The sequence below is a fragment of the Triticum aestivum genome, chromosome 2A (assembly GCF_018294505.1).
Source record: "Triticum aestivum cultivar Chinese Spring chromosome 2A, IWGSC CS RefSeq v2.1, whole genome shotgun sequence".
NCBI classification, from domain to species: Eukaryota; Viridiplantae; Streptophyta; class Magnoliopsida; order Poales; family Poaceae; genus Triticum; species Triticum aestivum.
In genome coordinates, this window is record NC_057797.1 from 665,584,830 (window position 1) to 665,600,344 (window position 15,515).

The following is a 15,515-nucleotide window of genomic DNA, read 5'->3' on the forward strand; positions in this document are numbered from 1 at the left end:
GGTTCCGCTATTGGTTATTGACTAGAAGTAAGTCTCGGTCATTTCTCATAGTTCTCGAACCCGTAGGGTCCGCATGCTTAACGTTCGATGACGATCGGTATTATGAGTTTATGTGTTTTCATGTACCGAAGGTAGTTCGGAGTCCCGGATGTGATCACGGATATGACGAGGAGTCTCGGAATAGCCGAGACATAAAATCGATATATTGGAAGGCTATGTTTAGACATTGGAATGGTTTCAGATGAGTTCGGGCATTTACCGGAGTACCGGGAGGTTACCGGAACCCCCCGGGGGCTTAATGGGCCTACATGGGCTTTAGTGGAAGAGAGGAGAAGGCCAATAGGAGGGGCGCCCCCCAAGCCCAATCCGAATTGGGAGGGGGCCGGCCCCCCTTTCCTTCCTCCCCTCTCTCCCTTCCTTCCCCCTTCTAGTAGGACTAGGAAAGGGGGGAACCTACTCCTAGTAGGAGTAGGATTCCCCCCTTGGAGGCGCGCCCAAGGTGGCCGGCCGGCCCCCTCCTCCACCCCTTTATATATAGGGGAGGGGGCACCCCATAGACACACAAGTTGATTGTTTAGCTGTGTGCGGTGCCCCCTCCACAGAATTCCACCTCGTTCATATCGTTGTAGTGCTTAGGCGAAGCCCTGCATCGGTAACTTCATCATCACTGTCATCACGCCATCGTGCTGACGAAACTCTCCCTCGGCCTCAGCTGGATCAAGAGTACGAGGGATGTCACCGAGCTGAACGTGTGCAGATTGCGGAGGTGCCGTGCGTTCGGTACTTGATCGGTTGGATCGCGAAGACTTTCGACTACATCAACCGCGTTTCATAACGCTTCCGCTTTCGGTCTACGAGGGTATGTAGACATACTCTTCCCTTCTCATTGCTATGCATCTCCTAGAGAGATCTTGCGTGATCATAGGAAATTTATTGAAATACTGTGTTCCCCAACAAGTAGACATCAAGTTCCTGTTGGCTTGGGACTGGGCCAATGTGGATTTATGCCCCGGGAACAAATGACACACCAATCAGTTTTACTTTACAATGTGCCTAAACAGGCAGTACTGCAAACCTAGGGAAATGGTAAAGAGGATGGGAGAAAAGACTCAAACAAGAGAAATGATGCTAGTGGGTCAAAAGAGTTGTTCTGTGCCAAGTGCAAGGGACAAGGACATCTGAAGAGTGAGTGCAAGATCAAGGTGTTTTGTGTGGTTTGTCAATGACCTTCACACAACACTGAGGAATGCACTGTTCTGAAGTAGGTTAAGCCTGTTGCAAAATATGTAGGATATGGTGCCAGAGGTCTTGGTTGTCTGCTGGTACAAAATACTAAAGACATATCTGTTGCCAAACATGCTAACCCTATGGCACTGATAACTATACATTTAGGGTAGCTAAATGAAACTACAGTGGCTCAAGTGTTTAGCAAAACGTTTGAGTGGGGGTGAACATGGAGAGCCAAGTTTCAAAGCCCAAAAACTTTCCTGATGAGATTCCCCAATAAGGCCAAGTTGGTTGAATTAAAAAACTTTGAGAAATTTACTCTGTTGGGTACAGGGGCAATGGTAGAGGTTGATTTCTGGAGCCCTGATGACAAGGCAAAGGGGAAGTTGCATTATGCCTGGATCGGGGTCCCTGGTACTTTGAGACATTATCTAGGCATATGTGAGATTGGGTCTGCTTTGGGACCTGGGGTTGAACTTGATGTAGATCACATTCATTCAAGAGAAGAGGTCAGGTTAAAAGTTGGGGTGAGATACCTACAGAAGATCCCAGCTGGCACTGAGATCACTACAAAAGACCTATTGTTATATGACATTGGTTTTGAGTTTGATTCAATTGCGGAACAAGGATGGTATAATTTTGATGATGGGAACAAAAGGAAAATATTTGACTTCTTATCTCTCGAAGGTGCATCTGAACAAAAAGACAATGATCTGCGGAAGATAAATAAGCAATCTGATCCTATCAAGCACAATGTGAGTTTGGGAAGCTTGGGACTGAAACAATATGAGCAGGTTGTGCATGGAGAGGGGTAAAACAAGTTCCTAGTGGAAAGTTGTAGCAATAATACAGAGAAATATGTGGCTCTCGACAAGAATGAGGAACAAAATTTGCTTGTGAGGCTTCAGTTGGCAGAAGAGATGGCTTCTAGACAGGCTGCTCAACTAATGATGGAAGAAAAAAGAGAAAAGAAATTGAGATTGTTAAAACAAACTTGGAAAGAGAGGTGAAAAGACATCATGAACTATTGCAAATCAACCTTAAGACAGTCGATGAAGTAAGAGAATCTCAGTCTAATGACAAAAGTCCAGAAAGGAGGGAGGAGACTCTGGATGGTGATGAGCCTGAAGGGGAAGAGGGGGTTACATAATTTTTTTGATAGAAATGGAGTTGCTTGAACAAGAGATAGGACTGGGATACTTGGAGCAAGTAGATTATACTAGCAGTCAAGTAACATAGTCTTTTGAGACTAAAGTCAAGAGAGCTAAAAAGGAGGAATTAGACCTGAAGGAAGAAGAAAGGCTCAGAAAATGTTGGTACCTTTTGGTTTCAATCTTTTGTAAGACTTGTGATTTCTAGTAATGGAAATCGGAGAGGCGAGATCTCTTTTATCAAAACAATAAAAATAAAAAAGAATCATATAGCCACCGACTATTTCAAAATTTGCTTTGTGTGTTTGAACAATTGTCTAGATTGAAAATCATTTTCACAAGAGTGAGATTTATTGCTTGGGGGATGCAATTTGAGAGTGCAAGAGTATAATGAGATTTTCACTTGTGAGAGTAGGCTTCGTCCTTTGAAATATCTGAGGCTCCCTATGGATGCTAAAAGACTGAGAAATTCACAATGGGTTACATCAGATCAGTATTGCTTTGCTTGTGATGTCCATCCTGGAAACACCAAAAGGTATGCTTAAGAAGATGTATTCTAGTAGAGACAATGGTCTGGCAGGAGACTCAAGACAAGAAAAAAAAAACCATTTAGTGAATTTGCCTGTTCTTTGCATGCTTAAGAGCTGTAATTGTTTAGGATCGTGAATCTGGAGGTTATGCACAAATGCCTATTTATGATATGGCTTTTGGATGTTGGAAAAATCTGAAGGTATTTGGCAGGAGATGCTTACTAAAGAAGCACTTGCATGGTCTGACTCTGACTGGTGTTGCTGATGGAGGTAGTGGCTCTCACTTTGGCATGGTTTGATGAAAATCAGAGAAATCTTCATTAGCCTTGGCTGCAGATTGATTGTGCATGGCATATGCTATAACAAATGATTATAATAACCTTGTGTTTAATTCATTAATATATGGAGTGTTTTTAAAAAAACTGCTACTCTAGGAAAATGTGTGATCAGGAAATAAACTCATGAACAATTTTTCGGAATATATAACATTTATCGTATTAAGATTGACAGTGTTATGTACTTACGTGTCAGGGGGTACCTCGCCGTGTACCAGAAGCCGGCCCATGGCACCTAGGTTGGTTTAAGCCTTGGGCCGATGATGTACCAGCCTATGGGCCCAGTACAGACAAGAACTCAAAAGACTTGGAGTACATGGCAAGTCAACTGGCGTTTAAGAGAACTCCTCCGTAACCCTAACTGACTAGGTTCTTGTAAGAGTCAATTACATCACTAGTGCTAAAACTTGGCGTGAAAACTCACTTTAGTGCCATAACTTGCGACATACATTGAATTGGTGCTACAACTTGGCTTTCACATGCATATACGGTGCAAATCACATTTATATACAGACACGGTGCTGACTGGTCGTGCCATGTGGCATGGGGCCCGCTGTCGGCTAGTGAACGGTAGAGATAGGGCGTCTGGCCTGGTATTTTACGGTAAACCCCTCGGAATTATTTTTTTCTCATGGTAAAGTCCCTGACAGGTGTTTGTCCATCTGTAGCAAATTATGTGCAAAAATGACAGCATATGGAATTCAAATACATAAATTATAATATTATGTTATAAATAATATATTATTATTATTATTATTAAATTGTACAATGCTTCACATATTATTTCATAAATTATCCATATGATTAAATTATAAATAAAAAATTATGCACATAACAAATTTTCATATATTCTATAAAAGTATCAAAGTTAATTTTATATTTTTCTATATACTTAAAAAATTCTAATATATATTTATGTTCATGCTCTTAACAAAAACGTTATCTGTTACATGAAAGTATTGATTTTTGTCCTACAATTTATTTTATTTATAACACACAATTATAACTTACATATAATTTACAATTTTTGTAAAAAATATCAGTGCAAAATAGTCCGGTCCGCTTAAGGTGTAACGAATATATATGATGCGTATCCTCCCAAAAGTGAAAACAGTTCTTGGTGCATAGGTTGGGCGCACACCTCTTCATACTGCAGATCGCGGGTTCAAATCATATCATTCTCTATTTTTTGCATATAATTTGCTCGCTGACAGATGGACCTGACACGTGTCAGGGAACTACGAGTTAGAAAAAAAAATCCTAGGGGATGACAGCAGGCCCCACCCCACGTGGCGTGCCTAGTCAGCACTGTTTCCATATACAAATGTGTTTTGCACCGTATATGTATGCCAAAGCCAAGTTATAGCAACAGTTTAATGTATGCCACAAGTTTTGACATTAAAGTGATTTTTCGTGCCATGTTATGGTACTTGTGGTGTAATTGACTCTTCTTGTAACCCTAGACCGTGACGAATGCAGTCACGTACCTGAGTATCACCTCAATATTCTACACGCGGATACGTTGGTAAACAACAAAGTGTTGGCCCTCGACGAAGTAGCGAGCGGCCGAGGGCGCTCCGACCACGTCCCGGTCGGCGCTGATACGTTCCATGCGCTTCTTCACAGTGTCAGCTCGCTCGCTCGCCATCCTCGGGGGCACGTCGCTTCTCGGTCTCTATCCAGTTTGTACGTATCCACGCGCTGCCACCGGCTTGCAACCGCGCGCGGGCTGAAAATCCAAGCCTCTGAATTTCTTGTCTGCACTAGCAGCCGATGCAAAGTTCTTCACCACTCACTACCATGAATGCCCTGGCATATGAAGTAGTAGCACTCAACTAATATACTACTCATACTACGTTGCTCAAGGTAGCCCGAAGCCAATGGCAGGTTGCCACCGCAAAACTCCACTTGTTTGGGAACAAAAAGCATATCCAATTGTTGCACGGATCGCTACTGCGGGGAAGGATTCGAAGATACTGCCGCAGGTGGCCAGTTGTTGCACCTCATTTGCTTATAATAGTCGTGTCATTCTTCGCGCCGTCTTGGGCGCGCGCACGGGTGTATATATAGGCATGCTAATGCCACGTTCTAATGACCGCTCGTACCAGAGACCCGACCACCACCGAAAGGAAGCGGGGAGGCCGTAAGTGCGGCAGAGCGCGAGGTAAGCGGAGCTCCATCGACCCAATGGCCGGCCATGGCTGGCCGTTCGCGCTCGTCGCGCTGTGCGCGCTCGAGCTCGCGCTGCGAGGCGCCTGCGCCGGCGATGCGCCCGCGCCCGCCCCCGGCCCCGCACCGGAGCGGCTCGTGCCGGCCATCTTCGTGTTCGGGGACTCGACGGTGGACGTCGGCAACAACAACAAGCTGCCGGACTGCACGCCCGCCTGCAGGGCCAACTACCCCAAGTACGGCGTCGACTACCCCTCCCACGAGCCCACCGGCCGCTTCAGCAATGGCTACAACCTTGCTGACCAGCTAGGTGCCGTCAAAACTTCCTTCTCCCTTCAGTTTTACTAGCATCTTTACCTATTTGTTAGAGGAAACTGAATGGGCTTACTGAACACGTGAAAAATCTATGTTCATAGCGCCAGTAACGATCCAACGAAACTGAGAAAGGCCGCTGTCCTTCAGTCACGGGGTGACGATCTTGGCACTAGGCGCCAAACACCTTTAGTTAACCTTTTCTTTTCTGTTTAGAAAAGGCCTTTCAGTCGCCTGAAGCAGACTATAGACAGAACAGTGAAACCTCGTACACGTACGATTTGACGTTGTCGGGAGAAATAAACAAAGCAACAAGTCTCAGACAACCAATGCAACCGGAGAAAAACCAGAGTAGACAAATACTACGTGTGAGCATCACACAAAAGAATAGTAGCGCCTAGCACGCTATAATATAGCATGTAGAGAATTGTCTCGCTAATATAATATAATTTAGGGACGGCGCCATTTTGTATAGCATTGCTATTTTCTTTCCTTGATGAGCATACCAACTGGGTTAGGTTGGTTTTGTGTTCATTTGTTGAAGTACTCCTCTTATTATGAAAAAGACGCCAAATAGAGAGTGCCCCTTATAAAGATCACTCCCAAAATACTCTGGTGGTGACACGTGACACAACATATGTGTTGGACTGGTCATGCCGATGATCACACCAGTAAATTAAATCGGCCACTCAGTGGATTAGGTTTCCAAATTATAACTTCGATTGGTTTCATGACATGACTCACCATTCCATCCTCAATGCAAGCAAAAACCACGAACAAGGCTAGGTCTCGCATGTGAGCTCATTTCCTCACGCACATTCCACTATCCCTGAACCCTAGAAGCTCCTGTGGTGGCAACAACAACCCCATTATTGTCGGAGGCAAGGGCAACTCTTAGCCCTGACCTCCCTTGCTCCCACCTCAAACCCTAGTCACAAACCTTGCGGCTGCGTCCAAGGACGGAAAGCTAATCGTTATGTTAGTATAGTCATAGTGCACAAGATGTTCAACTTTATGCATTCTCCAAGTGCCATTCTTTGTTGGAAAAACAGTAAGGGCCCCAAAGGACCCGGCTGACATTAGTATAACAGAACTATTACAACACAACCTTCAAAAGGACCCCAAAGAAACAAAATTTTTTAAAGAAGTCTTTCTAATTAGCACGAAAGACCTCCAAGTAAACTCTTAAAAAGCAATTAGGTCCCTAAGCTCTACTAACAATCTCCTTCTATTGACCATGGAACAGAATCAAATGATATTTACAAAAACCAAGGAGATATTGCAACAGCTTCAGCCAATTTGGGAAACAAAAAAAAACTCAAATTGTCTGAACCCTAATCCACATACATTACTACTTCAGCTCAATTTTTAGTTAATGAAATGTTTTGTGTTGTGCTTGTTCTATAATCAATTATGAAAATGAGTATACAAGTAACCAAAAGTATGTCAAACAAAAACTAAAATAGAAAAAAAAGTGGGCAAAGGGAATTACGAGAATGTGCCAGACACAATCTTTAGTCTTTTATGCCTTGTACAATGTAAGGTGCTTAGTAAAATAAACCAAGATTTTTTAAACATCAGTGCTTGTTTCTATAATAGGGGTGCAAATTAAGCGTCTATTCATTTTTTTTTTGAGATTGACGGGGGGGCCAAAAACCCCACCGCTTGTTATATTCCCACTCGAAAGTGACTTGGCAGTCAGTACAGATACAAGTAAGTGCACAAAGGCACAAAAGAAAATAACAGGGGAGGGCTTCAAGAGGAAGCCCAAAACTAGAAGAAAGAAAACAAAATGGAGGGGAAGGCTGGCAAGAGAACCAAACCGAAACCCCTGGAGGCCGACATCTCAGGTAGCAAGCTCCGCTGAGCAGCTTGTTCCACCACTGATAATGAACCACAACAAGGCCTAGGGAGAAAAAGACGGGCACCATAACAGCAACTCGCAATGGAACATCACTGGCACGAATGAAGGGCGTCGGATAGCCGAGTTCATGCGGCGACACCGGTGTGCGCCGGCGAAGCCAAGAGACAACAAACCACCGAGACCGAAGGGCACGGCACCGGTGTACCGCCGCCGAGGTCGAAGAGCAGCGTGCCGCCGAGGCCACCCCAGGATGTCCACGCAAACGTCGTCCGGGCCACCATGAAGCACATCCCTGATAGAAAGGAGACACCGAAGTAGAAGCATATCGAGAAGCATCACTGGCGCGAACGAAGAGCGTCGAATAGCCGAGTTCGAGTGGCGGCACCGGTGCGCCGCCAGCGAAGCCGAGAAGGCAACACGCCACCGAGACCGAAGGGCGCAGTACCGGTGTACTGCCGCCGAGGTCGAAGGGCAGCGCGTCGTCGAGGCCACCCCAGGATGTCCAAGCAAGCTCCACTCGAGTCGCCAAGGACAATGGCCAGCCAGGGATCGAAGCCGAGGTGGAGAGGAAGCAGCAAGAGGCGAGTCCACCCGAAGCAGAAGAAATCCAAGAAGATGCCCCCAAGGAGAAAACGGCATAGAGACGTCGACACCATCCGACACGGGGAACCCCGGGTCCGAGATTTCTCTCGGGATCTGAGTGCTTGGGGGGGAGGGAAACAATGCCAAACTCGACGCCTTCAAGAAGGAAAAATGGCGGCTGCAGCCGTCATCGTCGATGAAGTTTTCACCCGGCAGTGCCTCCTCCACCTCGCAACCGGAGCAAGTCGGCCAACCACCGCCGTAGCCCATTAGGCTAGACAGGCATGAGCTGCGAAGCGAGCTACGGAGGGCCAAAGAGAGCAGCAACATACGCATCAACGTACCGGGCTGCCGCACGCAGACGTGGTGCACCGCGGCCAGCGCGAGGCTGCAACGAGAGAGCACGGAGGCCGGTCGACGAGGCCATCCGTACCCGCCAGATCTGGTGCTGAGGCGCGACCACCAGGAGTCCGGCGACGGCCGAGCTTCCGGCCAGCCGGCGCCCCCCACGGGTCGGAGAGGAAGGGGGAAGGCCGGGCGACGCGCAGGCACCGCAGATCGAGGACGGGGACGCAGATCGAGTCGGCGTCGAGGGGGGCGAGGAACGGACAGATCGGGGAGGAGGGGGAGCCGCACGGGGGCAGCGCCCGCCGCTGCCAGCCGCCGGCGGGCTTCGACCGGCGACGTAAGCCGGCAGCGGCGAGGGGAGACGCTGGAGAAAGGGGGGCCGGCGGCGGCGGACCTGGTTCCGCCCGAGTCGCCTCCTAGGGAGACGACGCGGGGGCTGGAGAAAGCTCTATTTTCCACCAAGCGTCTATTCATTATAAATAAGCACCGGTGTTTAAGAAAAAATAAATCAGTTGTCAATGTGCATCTCAATAGGCGACGTTGAGTATCGACGGCTCATTCTGAGGGAAAAATGATAGAACGGGGGTGCATGGTCCTATGCGATGATATGGTAGCTATCATTTCCTCGTCCTACCGCGAAGTGTGACAACGTGCATCTTAAGTGGAGTCTGAACTGGCTGCATGCTGGGAAGGCATCTCCCTTGCCATTCAGTGAATGGCCAACCCTGCCCATTGTTATTCTAACCGATTGCTCAGAAGTCGTCAAGTTAGTCACTGAAACTGGGAGGACAGGTCGGCACAAATGATGATGGTGCAAGAAACTAAAACACTTCTACACGAGAATAGAGAATTCTTAGTCAAGAGAATAGAGAATTCTTAGTCAAGCATACCAGGAGAGAGCAAAACGTTGTCATAGTCATTTCCTAGCGAAGTGTGGTAGAACAAAGAAGCGCACTATGGCGTGGCTTCGCTCTGGGCTGGAGGAAGTACCTGACTTTGTATTGCAGACTTTGTTGCCACTTGATTAATGAATTCTCCTTTCCCTCGCAAAAAAACACACCGGTGCTTAAGGAAAAAGATCACTTTATTTCCCTAGTACCTCCCCTAAACATCTTGCCTCTACAAGTCCTCATGGAGATGTGGTGCCAAGGCTCATGAAACCGGCTCAATTAGCTCGTAACTTGGACGATTTTCATAAGCGAAATTGCTTCATGGATGATACATTGTGCACGATCTTTGATGACTCGCGTCCAAATCTTGTGTGTGCATGCGCATTGTGCCGCTGCCATGTAGGATCGTGCAAAAATCAGGCGTTAGTCTATCGTGTGTATAGCAGCGCTCTTTCATAAGAGACCAGAAACAATCTTACTTTTGTAAAATATTATATGCTCGAACAAAAAAATAGTAAAAGCAAATGTCAGGGCTAATTATTTAAAAGAAATTTCTAATCCACTGAGCATCTGCACCTCAGCTAAAATTTGACGTTCTTTTGTGGTTCTTTCACTATTCGCAAAGTGCTCTTGCAAAGACTATTGAGGTGACCAAATTGTTGTATTGTGTATATACATGTTTCGACGACCAGCTCAGATTCTTGGATTCGACGAGAGCCCACCTGCTTTCCAATCACTCCCGGAGAAGGGCATCGCCCGACAGATGAAAAACGGCATCAACTTCGCATCGGGGGGTTCAGGCCTACAGAATAAAACCGGCCAAAAACTTGTACGCGCGCACAGTGACTTCACTCTGTTTTCATCCAAATTGTTCGATACATTAACGAAGCCACCGGCCCCGCTTTCTTTGCGCAGTGCGGGCAGCTGCACTGCATGGCCGACCAAGTCGGGAAGTTCACGTCGGCCGTCAAGAAGATGGGGAAGGGCTCAGGCGACCTCCTCTCCAGATCCCTCTTCTTCATCAGCGTCGGCAGCAACGACCTGTTCGAGTACGCCGACCCCGACAGCCCGCCCTCTAAGCGCAACGACACCGCCTTCTTGGAAAGCCTGGTCGCATACTACAGGGGCTACCTGGAGGACTTGCACGCCGCCGGGGCGAGGAAGTTCAGCATCGTCAGCCCGGCGCTGCTGGGGTGCTGCCCGTCGCAGAGGGCGATCGCCAAGAAACACGATGACATCGACGAGTTCGGCTGCTTCGGCGCGGCCAACAACCTCTCCAGGCAGCTGTACCCCATGCTAGCCTCGATGCTCCAGGACCTCAGCCGTGATCGGGCCGGCATGAACTACTCCGTCTGCGACTCGGCGACGATGGCCGAAATGATCTTCAAACCCGGCGGCGGAGCTGGCTTCGGTATGGCAGCAACACCCTCCCATGTTATACTTCACACAGTAACGTATGGGCATGATGCTAATACCGCGCGTGTCGTTGATTTTCGGCAGACCTGACGGTGCTAGACACGACGTGCTGCGGCGGCGCCGGCAAGTGCAACTCCTCCGCCAAGCTCTGCCACAACCACGACAACTACATGTTCTGGGACAGCTACCATCCGACGAAAGCCGCGTCGGGTCTGGCCGCGATGGCGCTCTTCAGCGACCCCGGCATGTACGTCCACCCCATCAACGTGGAGGCGCTGGCGGAGTCGTAGTGTGGAGGACCGCCAGCGATCTGGCCGTGTGTGCTTAGGACAGTTTTTATCGAACCAAAAACTTAATTTCCAAATAGCCGCCTCAAAGCATATCTTCCAACAAATTCTGAGTTTTTTTTAGGTTGCATTTCTATCCTAAAACTTTCCTTTTGTTATTTCTCCCATCCTGTTGCGTATGTAAATCTCACTTCGGCGTACATTTTAAAAACATTTCAATTGTGAATGCACGAAATCAATTTCAAATCACACATGCTCAAGGATTGTACCGCAAGCAACAACGCAGTTCATCCAAGAAGTGCTTGGATGTACTCCAGGTCACATGCTCATTGAGTGGCACACCGTTTAATAGCATTTTGTCTACTTGCTCAACACAACATATCCACCAGATGCATTTTACTTGACTCGCGGCCCAACGGTTGAAGAGTGAAATATTTGTGAGGTTGGCCCCGCCCTACACCGTGCGGCGACAGTGCTCCTCATTTCATCTCCAAGGCATCTATTTGCTCTGATCCGTGCCCACCAGCACGTTAAGATACACATTCATCCATGAATAGCACAATGCCATGTCCTTCTCAGTTGCAGTTGCTTCTTTCTTTCCATCTTCTTGGTGGTTTGGCTTGGGATCTTGAAGTTGAGGTTATCAATGATAATGAGATCATCCGGCACCAAATCATGCAAACTTGATAAGAACACATGCACCGTCGAGTAATGTTGAACACTATGTGCAAGAGCACAAATTATGTAGAGCTCAACATTATTAAAGCTTGAGCGAGAGATAAGGAAGAAGAAAATTTACTTTGGAGGACTAGTGCACAAAATGCTGGTGCTGGCGTGCCACAAACCAGGTTGGTGGCGTCTCGCCCTCACACCATCAATATGGCGCCACTGATAAAATATGTTGGTGCCGTGTGGATCCATACGCCACTAGTAATATAGATACCGATGGCGTGACAAATGTCAGAACACCACCAACATATTGTTAGCTTTAATCTTGATGCATGTATCTGCATATTTAGTTTGGTTTTGTCATGCATGTAGGATAGGTTAGAGAGTAGCTAGTCCGGTGAGGCTTAAGCGGAGGCACGCGGAGAAGATGAGATGTCAGGCTGCCGTGCGACGCGGCGAGCACGACGAGACGTCGATGTTGCTGTGAGATACGGCAACGCCGTGAGATGCGGCATGACACGATGGTGGCTGGAGCGTGATGGGTTGGAAGATCAAGTTGAGCCTGGCCGTTGAGGTGGCTGCTGAATTTGGCCGAGTCTTGTGGCAGTTGGAGTGATTCTAGTAAGGAGTAAGATAAGGCCAGTTAGTACGTGCATGTAGATATGGGTTAGTTAGTTAGTGGCTTACTGCATGCAAGGAGGTGGTGCGGTTAGGCTGGTCATAGTGGGAGTAACTTAGCTAGTAACATAGCACACTCCAAATTTTTTTTGCTTATGTGGCAAGTAGTTAATAAGAAGTGATAACATAATATGTTACTGTAAGATAGCGCTTTTCAAGACAAAATGAGTCTACAAGTTAATAAATGAAGCCATCTAAGATACTACTATTATGTTACTTTGCATTATGAACGTAGTAACTTAGGTTAATATCATATACATGACACTAGTCTAAGTTACTCCCCACTATGACCAGCCTTAGTGGCGAGTATGCCGGTCGGGCTATGTGTGCGTGTGCACGGGATTTGCATCAGGCCATTAGCCCCTGGCTATGTGTATATATATCTTGCATCGGAGTAATGGAAGGAGGCCGTTGAGGGCTGAGGAAAATATGTAGCCTGTGTGTTCGCCAAGGAGAAGAGCCTATGGCAAAGCATTTGTGCTCCTTCTTGGTCCATGCGTGTGTGTGTTTGAGTTTCTCCCATGTGTGTGTTTTCTTGAGAGAAGAAGATAAGAGAAACCAAAGAGAGAGTTGTGTGAGACAACGAGAGGAGAGGAAGAAGAAGCGGTGCTGCAAGGAGGCGGCGCCAACACATATTTCTTGATCTTGTAGCGTTGTGATATTAGGCACCCCACCAATTTATTTTCTAGCAAAAAAAATAATTTGCGGCGCCATGGCAGCGTTCTCGCATGACAGCGGGACATATCAAAGATAAAGCTGAACAACAATCAGTTTAGCACATGGCCAAACATATCTAAAACGAGCAACAATCTCACAACTTCGTTCGTCATCTAGAAACGACTCTACGCATGTTCAAGAAACTAGCTAGTTAGTTCATTATCAACACAGACAAACAATGCAGTTTCACAAACAAGTATCACACAACGGCTCAACCCCACACACACTTGCATTATAGACCTCGACCACATGGACAGAGCTTACATTTATATGATGTCAATGACGATTATGATTCTAAAGTTGTTGCTCCCGGTGTTCCTAATAGAGTAGCGCAGCCTGTTGAACCTAGAGATTCTTCCCCGTGAGTAACTCCTTCCACCCCTCCTTGCTGAAGACAATGTGGTTGTCCGTGACTGCCTTGTACGCAGAACCCTTACTCTAAGGCGCAGTCTAGTAAAGCCTGCTTCATCACTGTCGGTGTTTTGAGAACAGGGGTCCCCAGACTTGCCTGCCTGTGGCCCACGGCATGGCTGAGCTAGCTGGCCCGTACGGCCCATCTTCATCGACAAGGCATTCAAGACCCTCGTGAGGGGTCAAGCCTCGCGAAGCGGACGACGCAAGATCTCCTCAGGAGCGGCCTCGCCAGGCAGGCTCGCGAGGGGCGGAGAGACCAAGGCAAGGCAAACCTTACGAGGTCCTCATGATGTGAGACATGACGATCGAGACCAGGCGGGCGCCAGCGCGTGCAGTGTCCTTACTTCCTCTTTGGTGCCAAGGGGACAAGCGCAGCCACGGAGTACCGAGGCATCAAGCAAAGGTTTCCATATTGGTGCAATGAGACCAAGATAAGAAGGATGGCAAGACGGAGGTTACCATGAAGCCCAGGACGGCGTTACCACCAGAGCCTTTGACAGGCAAAGACCGCTTTTGTCAGGATAAGTTGTACTAGTTGTCCTCCTTCAAATTGGCCGTTGTTGGCTCCCTTCCCGCTCAATATTTGGGGAGAGGACCAGGGCCTATATAAGTAGAACTAGCCACCACAGTAGAGGGGACGATCGAATCGAGATCAGATCGAGAGGCATCCCACCCACACAAGTTCACCAAGCACAAGAACACCTCAACCTCAGAAGGTTGTTCTTCCCCTTGTACTGTTCATCATCAGCCCAAGAGGCAATCCACCACCACCACACTGGAGTAGGGTATTACATCACAAAGGTGGCCCGAACCAGTATAAATCTTGTGTCTTTCTATGTTGTGAGTTCGTCGAGTTCGTCCGCAAGATGTTAGAGAGCTAGGGCGTGGATCGATAGGGAGAAAACCTTCAAGCGCACCCCAGTGTTCGAACCTTGAGGGTTTTGCCGGAACCCGTGATCCGACATTTGGCGCGCCAGGTAGGGGTGCGCCAAAGCTTCCTTCCGTCGCTCGGCGACCCCTTTGCTTCGTCGTCTCCATGACAGACGCGCGCCGCGCGCACGTGCTGAGCGCCGGGCTGTCCTCGCTGCCCACGTCGCTCAGACGGCTCCCGTCGACGGGCCACCTCGTCGTTCCCCATCGCCTGCCGCCAACGCCGCCACCGGCCCGGCGGGGAACGAGCAGCAAGCATCCTCGCTGCACCCCACGGTGCGGCGGGACGGCCGCACTGCCACTCCATCGGTGACCCCGACAGGTTCTTCTTCCCATGCATGTCGCCCTCCCATGGACGCACGGGCCGCGCTCCTCATGGCGCGCGAGCTCCTGCGCTACCGCCCGGTCGATGATCTCTACGAGGACTGGCTCGACCGCATCGCCGAGCTTGTCCGCGCCGCAAGGGGCTCCCCTGCGCCATCCCTCTCTCCGCCTCGTCCTCCGCCATCTACGGGCGACGTAGCTCACGGATCGCCTCCACCACCTCTGCCCCAAGATAGCGCTCCGGCGCCAAGACGCGTGGCTCCGCGACGCGACCCGCCGGGTCCCGCACCCGCGCGTGAAGAAAGAAGCTGTCAAGAAGTCCCTCGACCGCAAGAAAATGCACCGTCGCTCCTCGCATCACCGCGCCGGGACCGGCTGCTGCGGCAAGACCGCGCGCCACCTGTAGCGGTAGGGCGCGGACCCCATCAAGACCAAGCTCCACCCCCAAGGCGGGTCCCGGTGACCACAGCTGGCTGCCGTGCTTTCATCCATGAGCTGCTTAGCATCGCCTGGCCGGGAAAGTTCAAGCCGGATCTGCCTCCTCGCTACGACGGCACCCCCGACCCCGAGGAGTTCTTGCAGCTCTACGAGCTGAGCATCGAAGCGGCCAACAGCGACCAGAAAGTCATGGCAAACTGGTTTCCCATGGCTCTCAAAGAGGGCGCCCGCTCC

At 48.8% G+C, this 15,515-nt stretch overlaps 1 protein-coding gene across 1 annotated transcript; it reads left to right on the forward strand.

The window, feature by feature from the left end:
- The first annotated feature begins 5,354 nt into the window (after positions 1-5,354).
- LOC123185842 (GDSL esterase/lipase At5g55050) lies at positions 5,355-11,374 on the forward strand. The gene is made up of 4 exons (XM_044597661.1): positions 5,355-5,722; positions 10,101-10,237; positions 10,324-10,819; positions 10,909-11,374. The coding sequence occupies exons 1-4, from the start codon at positions 5,431-5,433 to the stop codon at positions 11,112-11,114; spliced, it is 1,131 nt and encodes a 376-aa protein (XP_044453596.1). The 5' UTR covers positions 5,355-5,430; the 3' UTR covers positions 11,115-11,374.
- The last annotated feature ends 4,141 nt before the right edge of the window (positions 11,375-15,515 follow it).